The sequence below is a fragment of the Monopterus albus genome, unplaced genomic scaffold (genome assembly GCF_001952655.1).
Source record: "Monopterus albus unplaced genomic scaffold, M_albus_1.0 scaffold39.1, whole genome shotgun sequence".
In the NCBI taxonomy this organism is placed as follows: Eukaryota; Metazoa; Chordata; class Actinopteri; order Synbranchiformes; family Synbranchidae; genus Monopterus; species Monopterus albus.
The window spans coordinates 1,102,188-1,110,515 of record NW_018127919.1 but is presented as its reverse complement, the minus strand read 5'-3'; the positions used below and the strand labels follow the sequence as shown (position 1 = coordinate 1,110,515).

The window sequence follows — 8,328 nt, the reverse complement described above, 5'->3', positions numbered from 1 at the left end:
GAGAAACCTATAATTGGGGGCCCAATATCAACTTGCCTAAGAACACAGCTTACAATATACACACTTCAAAATAGTAAGTGGTCTAGAGCCACACTGGGTAGATTAACGCAAAACCTCAAGGCAAGAATATCCTTAACTTGCCAGTGTGTGTACACTATCTGACACGCAACACTGTCCACAGCCACTTTAGTACATTTGAAGCACTCTTGTCCTTGTGCTTGTGCTTACACTGGGAGAGTTTTCATAGTCCTCCAAAAGACATGCTGGTGTAAAGATCCTCTTCTTGCTTTGGTACAATGTCAAATATTTAAAAGATATTAAATACTATGTATTACAATGTAGTATACAATGCTAACAGTCTGACCGTGTCACAGGAAGAGATGCTAGAATTCATATAGTTCTTTTTTTATCGTGCTGTCAGTCGTTTAAAAGTAAGATTAAAACTATTAACAATAATACACATCTTACTGGTATATGACTATTTATATAGAAATTCAAAGCATGATAAAATATTTAGCAACACAGCATATCTAAATACTACAGGGTATTAAAATAAATAATGAATGAATACAGAACACCAGACAAAATATTTCTCCACAAATAGGAGGTCTGTCTAGTGTTATAAGCATTTTTGCATTTGTAGTCCCACTTCGGTGTTATCCATGAATGTACTATTAGAACTGGATATGGCACCACCACTCAGTTGGAAACGCTAATGCATGTGTGCAGCGGGGCCCATAACGCAGAAGAAAACCAAGAAGAAAAAAATATTTTTTTTAACAAATGCACCAGGTGAACAACTTTCATTCAAGTGACTCGGTGCAATGTCCATGTCTGCAATCCACATTTACCCCATGGTGTTACCTTGTACTGCTGTATTTTGAAGGAGTTTTATCACACACCAAGACCCCAAACCAACCACCAACAATGTTATATACATTCAACATAACTGCAGACTGTAACCTTTCAAATGTCAAGATGGAGATTTAAGTAGAGGTTTAATATCCCAGGAACTATGACATATTGTAGGTCAATCTACAATAATGAACTCATATTACAAATCCTATGCACTGTGCTTGCCATGAAACTAAAATAAGTGTAAGGTTGTCACATTGATCTACTGCCTGTCAGGATAGAAAAAAAAAAAATCAGGCTAAGTCAAATGCCTTTAACCCCCTCCTACTCCAGTAGACCTGCTTAGTGGCCAATAGCTAAGACTATTGTTGTGCTAGGCACCTCCAGACAGGGCATTCCAGCTAACCTACCCAGGTTAAATATTAAATCAATAATTACCAGGTCAGAAGTGTCATCACTGAAGCACTCATTTGCATCACTTTGTAGAAAGCCTCCAAAGTGACAATTTACTCTAGACTCCTGTAGGAGTTAGGACTTGGAAAGTCTTGGTTATGTAAATGTACAGATATACAGTATTTTTTTATATTTACATGAACCATGTTCCATGTTGATATCATGCATTTCAGAGGCCATTTACAGAAAAACATGTGCAAAACAGAGTTTAGAGCAAAGATGTGTAGTGTTTAAAATAAATATTTCTGTAATAAGCAGCAAAATCAAGCTCTTAAGCTCACAAGAAATGCTGTATGGTAAGTGGAGACTGCACAAATCCAATTTTGTAAAAATACATCCAGGTAAGCCCTGTTAACCTATCCTGCCTTAAAGATTGTAGGGATTTCTTCCCCCAAGATTTTGGTTCTGTCTCTCTGGAAGCCAAATTCATGTTGGCTGCTGAGTGTTCACAAGTCAAACAAGGCACTTGTCTATTTCAGCAGAGCTCAGGAAAACAGGCAAACAGCAAGGATGGCAAGAGGCTGTGTGTACTTGCATTCTACCCTTCCCCCCTCGTGAACAGAAGCAAATGACAATAGCTTCTAAACCAGGGCACGCCAGACATCCTGACAAAGGCAGGCTCCTCCCAAGCTGCTGAGTCCCTGTTCCCAAATAAACATAGCCACAGGGAGAGGGCAAGAGTCGGGGATGTGGTGCTTGCCATGTCCAAACTAGTGGCAAAATGAGCCCTTCTGCCTGAGAGCCAAGCGTACTGCCAGTGAACCATAAAATGCATGCTGAACAAGGCAAATCTCCTGACACACTACAAGGCTCAATCGCATTCTGCCTAATTAGGGCTGCAACATAATGCAATAATGCTGTTACAATATTTTACAAAAAAAAAAAAAACTAAACAAAACTGAAAAGGAAACAAATGTCTCTACATAAACATTACTACAATTGTATACAATTAATGCCATTTTGCTCTTACTCACATGTAGGCAGGCGAAAGGGGTGAGGACCTGGATGTCTTAAGAACTGGCACTGGGAATTTCCAGCTGACAGGAGAACCGCTTTTCCATTTCAACGGCATGTTGTTGTCACCAGAATGGTGCTACAGCAGTACCAACAGCAAAAACCATTTCCATGAAAAGATTTCCAGTACAGTCTTCCATCCCACTCTGCCCACACCATTTAAGGGGGAGGGAGAGCAGCAGCTAGAGAAATACACTGGCAGAGGCAGCGCAGGCTACAGTCAGGGTTATGACTTTAGCAGCAGCACTGCGAAGCCAATAGATTGCATCCACCACGACTACTTGCCCTGCTGCATTCACAGTTGTCTCGTGGCAGGAGGGGGGGAGGAAGCCCTGCCTTCCCATCACCGTTTCAGAGTTTGTGAACAACCCAGTAGCTAAGCAACAGTGCCACCTTGTTAAAAGAGCTGTGATTACAGCTCTGGGCTTGCTATGGAAAGAAGAGAAAGGGAGATAAAGAAATAGGAGAAAGAGAACAACCTATTATGAAATGTATACACTTCAATTACACTGAACCAAATATATTCACTATTTAACTTTAAACTTAATTTAAGTCAATATTAACGTAACAATATAATCTACCTGAATTTTTTTTTTTTACATTTTTGTACTATCCCATGTACAGAATGTAACTAATTACATTCTGTACATGTGCAGGGGTGTAAAATTACTTGATGGAAATTCTAACATACTTATAATGTATTATTTATGTGACATCAACCAACTAGCTTCCTTGGCCAATGTAACTTAGCTAAATCAGTATGCAGTAGCTACATTAGCAATTTCTTTATCTGTAAATACGTTCTTTTATCTCTATTGTTAATATTCACAAGAATTACTCCCCAAAAAAGTTAGCGAACTATCCAGTCAGGTGGTTGATTAGCTTGGCAATCCTGCCAATCACACAAACACTCATAGGCTGTTCCTCTTGCCAGCCCGCATTTCATTTTGAGATCAAGTTACTTCAGTTATTTTGCAGTTGATGTCATCTTTTTAAATTACTTCACCTTAGGCGCTCTGCAGAAACACTTAGCGCTGCGCCTAAGCCAAATGAATGTAAAAAGATGACAACGGCAGCCTAAACCTTTCTGTGGTACAGAAAACTTTGTAGCTGTCTATATGTATAACCAACTCTCCAATGGATAAGAAATCGTTTGGTCATTTATATTTGGTAGCTCAGAGAGATGACAGGAAACACAGAGAGAGAGAGTGAGAGTAAAAGACAACTAACAAAGCTCTATGGCCAGACACAAATAGCGCATGTTGTAGTTCATGGTTGGGTAAATGCTGGTGGAAGAGAATTACTTCGTATGATATGTTGTCTGACTATGTTGGAAGGTAAAAGTCTTTATAGTTGTTCCAAACAGCCACAAATGCAGAGTGCAAAGCATGCTGTCACTGAGTGATGCCAGATGCAATAATCATTTATATACAGGGATAAAGGCACACACACACACACACACACACACACACACATTTGCTTAATGACATATATATTTTTACCTTTGGAGAGCCAAAGTGAACTCAATTTTTGCTGTTAATGCATTACTTTTGAAATTGATGCATGTGTCAGCGAAGCTGTGAATACAAGCCTCAAAGAGCACCGAGACACAGAGAAGTCTCCTTTTTAAAATAATACCATACCTTGCTATTAGAATTGTGTGAACATAAAAACTCCAGCACAATGAACAGCAAATTATACAAACTGCATATACTCTGTAAGTGCCAGCTCAGACTATTTCTACAGTCTGCACCATACACTGTATATAATGTGATATTTAAAATGAGTCACCACTTCCCTCCACTAAGCAAAAGTGAAGCCAAAATATTGTGAATGACGGTGGCTGCCATCTTGGCATTTTACAACCAGATTCTGCGCAGTAGTAACGAGAAGTAAAGGGGCAATATCAGACCGCCAATCAAAGTTGTGATATCCTCCAAAATACACCCAATTTTTTATATCAAATAATTAAAAACAAGCCAACTAGAAAAATGGCCACTTGTGCACACATCACCATAACAATATCTACCAAATGAGATGGAAAACACCACTGAGAAATGTAAATTTAAACTTTTAGCTGGTGGGATTTATGACCTATAATGCAACCAGCCACTAAGGGGGGATCAACTTGTGGTGGCTTCACATCTGGGAGCTGTCACATTGTCCATATTTACATATATACTATGTCTATGTCTGTACTCTGGCCCTGCCTGCATTAATTACAGTACTGCAGATTGCATTCATCCGTAACTGCCCATCCAGTTGGTGTAGTGTCTCATCCACCTTCACAGTTCTGTTCATCAGTAAAGCTGAAACTTTTGCCAACATATTGGATGAAACTCTCACAAATTACGAGGCAAGCTCCTTACCCTAGAACATGGCTTTAAGTCAATTGCCAATATCTCCTCTAGGGTTTCAGAAACCATATTGTTGTCTATTCAACAGTACCATCTGGTAATGTTAACTTGTTTCTAGGCTTAGGCCGATAAATCATCCAGGCAGCTATTAGCTTATTAAAGATATACCAACATGTTGGTCAGTAAGTAACCAGAAAAAAAATGCCAAACCAAGTGAAAGGTAATTTATAAACATGTCACTGTTACATAGTTTGTCGAGCAGTGTACTGTTAACCTGTATCCTGCATCCAGTATATGAGACTTACATACATTTGGGGGGGCATGAACGTAAGAGGCTTCATAAGAGGCTTGGGAAGAAGCCTTTTATGCATTCTTGTTTCCTTGTGTCTTAGTCCCACCCAAATAATATGTGAGAAAAAGATGCAAGAAAAAAGTAAAGGAAAAAGGAATCAAGGAAACATGTTTTATAAGACAAGAGGGCCATTCCTGCGATTTGTGGTCTGAAGTGTCCAATCACCAACTGGTTTCCAGTAAAGATGGGGTCACATGTGAGATCCGTAAGCACCATAGCACATTAACAGTCAAACTAATATTCCTCTTTAGCATATTAGAAGTCATAGGCTGTATGGGTTCCCTGATAGCCTAGTGGTTAGGGCGCTGCGGCCCAGGTTCGAATCAGGGTCGTGTCAGGAAGGGCATCCAGCATAAAACACATGCCAAATGTCAACATGTGAATTGTCAGTATGATGATTTGCTGTGGCAACTCCTAACGGGTAAAAGCCAAAAGTGACATTCATTAGAAGCCATAGGCTGTATACAAGTATTGGCTAAAGATAACCATGTGAAAGCTGCAAAAAGCTCTGACTTTTTAACATACATTTCTTTAAAGCCTTTTTGATTAGTTCAAAATGCACTGTGTTGTCTAAACACAAGCAGCTGTAGGCTAAATCAGGGCTGAAAAAACTTAATTCAGTGGCCATTATGTAATGATAAGATGCCAGTAATCACTAACTGCATTGTTTTACGATTCTGTCAGGGCTTGAGAACAAAGTACACAATCTAGGGCAGTTTCTATTTTTATGCAACATAAATGTTGCTCTTCGATATTACTTTAGGTCAGTAGTAATTTGACTAACTGGTAAAGACAGGAGGTCACCACATAAAAAAAGATGTTTGTTTGCTGACACTAGAGCCAGCTGAAAGCACAAATCCATGTCTTTAAAAAACGGGACTGTGACTGTGACAATACTATTTAAATCCAAAATGACTGCTGGCAAAAGAGTGATAAATTAGCCAGCATTGTGCACAGGCCATTCAGGTGGGGAAGGCTACCAGAGGTGAATAATGCATGAGAAACACTGTAATATCTTTCAGGTCATTGGGTGACACTGTGGTAAGACTCCTTGCAGCCCTTCTGCTTCTATTTTTTTAACAACCTAATCAGGGATTACCTGATGACAGCCCCAGGTGCCACACAGAAGTTATTTCCTCGCCAGGACTAAAAATTGCTGCACTATGCCCAGTTTAGAAATGCTCAAGGATCAATCATGAGTCAAAAGTAGCTTTCATTTTTTTACATAAATACTTTTTTTAAGCGAGTCATTTTGCCTGGTTGCAGTCATAAATGTTGAGAACAGTGAAAAATAAAATCTTCAGTAGTCTCAAGACAGGTATTAGGCTGCTGTCTGTTTACAGCTCATAACATTTTTTAAGGTCTGTGACCTAGAAAGTGAAATGTGTTCATTTAAAGTGAATACATACAATTTAAAGTGGCTATAACAAAATAAGAGAATATGAGACGCTGTGTATTACCTGTCATGCAGCCCGATGGGCATCGTCTCCCCTCTGTTAATAGGGTGCTCCATACCCTCGCCAAAACCACACCTCAAAAACAGAAATATGGTACTTTCAACATTTCTATCAAATCTTCTTCCCCCCCCCCAAAGAACAAACATTCAATCTGAGCCAAGAAAAACAAAAACTTCTATATAAGACAAGTTATTTTTCAGCATTTGCAAACAATGGTACTGCTGCACTGTTAACAGAGCTTGCCTTTTTGTTAAGTGTTGTAACCGAGAAACAATTTTCATACAATTAGCCACGCATTTAGGTTTTGTAAATGTGGTACTCAATCCCCAAAATATACTCCAAAAACAAAATCACTGCTGTATTACAGATCAGCTTCCAGTCAGATGCATTTTAAACATTTTTTAATACACATCTAAATGTGTATTTTCTGCAACTGAGAGGGACAACAAAATTGAAATGCCAAATAAAGTTTTAACATTCCCTGGATATTAAAACTTTGCTTTTAAATTGATAATGAAAGCATAAATGTGTGTGTTTGTAGAGGCTTGAAATCCAGTTCATGCCTCCAGATGTTTTATATTTTCAGCCTGTGGCCTTGTTATCTACAAGGGTGATGTAATTCACAGTAAGGTCCTGCAGACATTAATGGAAAGGTGTGAGGGTCACCATCCCTGCTGAGATATGACAGTTGCATCATGTTTCCAACTTGTTGCTTTACACAAAACTAGGCTAATTGAAGCTAAAAATAGCTGTAGTGTGTTACTGGACAGAATAAATGCCCTTGTATTTAGAAATTCAGCAAACATTATGTGTCATAATAAAGGGTTACTAACAGCAATCTCGATTTAAGAGATGACACGTCTATTTGGATATCTTACAGTAAAGTTTCATTAGTAGTTGCTGCATGGTTGCTGTTGTGATAAGAGGTTAAAAATCACATGGCATGATTTTTTTTGGGACACAAAACCGATGGAGCTGACAGTATACCTCTGCAAAATGCTGCAAACTGACCTCTCGGAGAGACTAGTCCTTCACAGCTAAGTGTGACATGTAGAAACTAAGTTCACGGCGATGTACCCAGCTTGCTAGCAAGGCTTAGACTGTAATCATTATAAACGTCTGTGTCTGTAAGCCCGAGCGAAAACCCGTATTGTCGCCATGTGGCAACACTGTCACTTCAGAGCTTTGCACATTTTCTGGCCATGTTGCCTCAACATTGTCGTTACACTTGGGAACAGGCTATGGCTAGCTGGCTAAGCTAACACTTTGACGTTAACACTGGGTAGCCCGAAATAACGCTAGTTAAAACAGGACAGCCGACTACATGGCTGTCAAGTTGGTTACAGTAAACCATCGCCCGCTAGCAATGCTAACTTAACCAACAACAGCTGAATCAACCAGGGTATTGACATGAGTTAGCTGGGTTAGTTAGTTAGTCTAGTTGGTTGGCTGGTTTACACCACCAACAAATGACTGTGATTAACTGTCCACACATTTGTTTAACTTAACATATTAACTTAGCAACATATGACATCTCACCGTCTGTGTCCCAAACTTTAAATAATAGATTCCTTACCTTCAACAACGAGGAAACGCTAACTAGCGCCCTTGTTTTCCTTCCAAGCCTTCAAAATCCACTTATATCGCTGGAGCCTCGGTTCCTTGTTTTAGCCAATGAGGTTGTCGCTTACTAGGAAAGCTGAAGTATCCAAACTCCCCGTTGGATGAAGAGTATGGAAACCTTTCCTCATTGGCTCGCCATCCGTTACTAAATAAAGTGGCTCTAAGAAGAGTCCGCTAAGCTTTTCTAGCCGGAAACAAATGCATGGATTGCTCCGCT

The 8,328-nt window shown here is 39.4% G+C and overlaps 1 protein-coding gene across 2 annotated transcripts in view; it reads right to left on the bottom strand.

The window, feature by feature from the left end:
- Nucleotides 1-8,242, bottom strand: part of klhl13 (kelch-like family member 13) — a 35,110-nt gene extending 26,868 nt beyond the window's left edge. Inside the window, exons 1-2 of one of the 2 annotated variants that reach the window (XM_020598965.1) lie at nucleotides 8,065-8,242; nucleotides 6,492-6,563 (exon numbers count right to left, since the gene is read on the bottom strand). In XM_020598965.1, coding sequence (XP_020454621.1) covers nucleotides 6,492-6,544 — 53 coding nt within the window. In that variant the 5' untranslated portion in view covers nucleotides 6,545-6,563; nucleotides 8,065-8,242. Of the gene's footprint in view, nucleotides 1-2,282; nucleotides 2,580-6,491; nucleotides 6,564-8,064 lie in introns of those variants that run through there. The other variant, XM_020598964.1, reaches the window with a different exon arrangement.
- Between the last annotated feature and the right edge of the window lie 86 nt (nucleotides 8,243-8,328).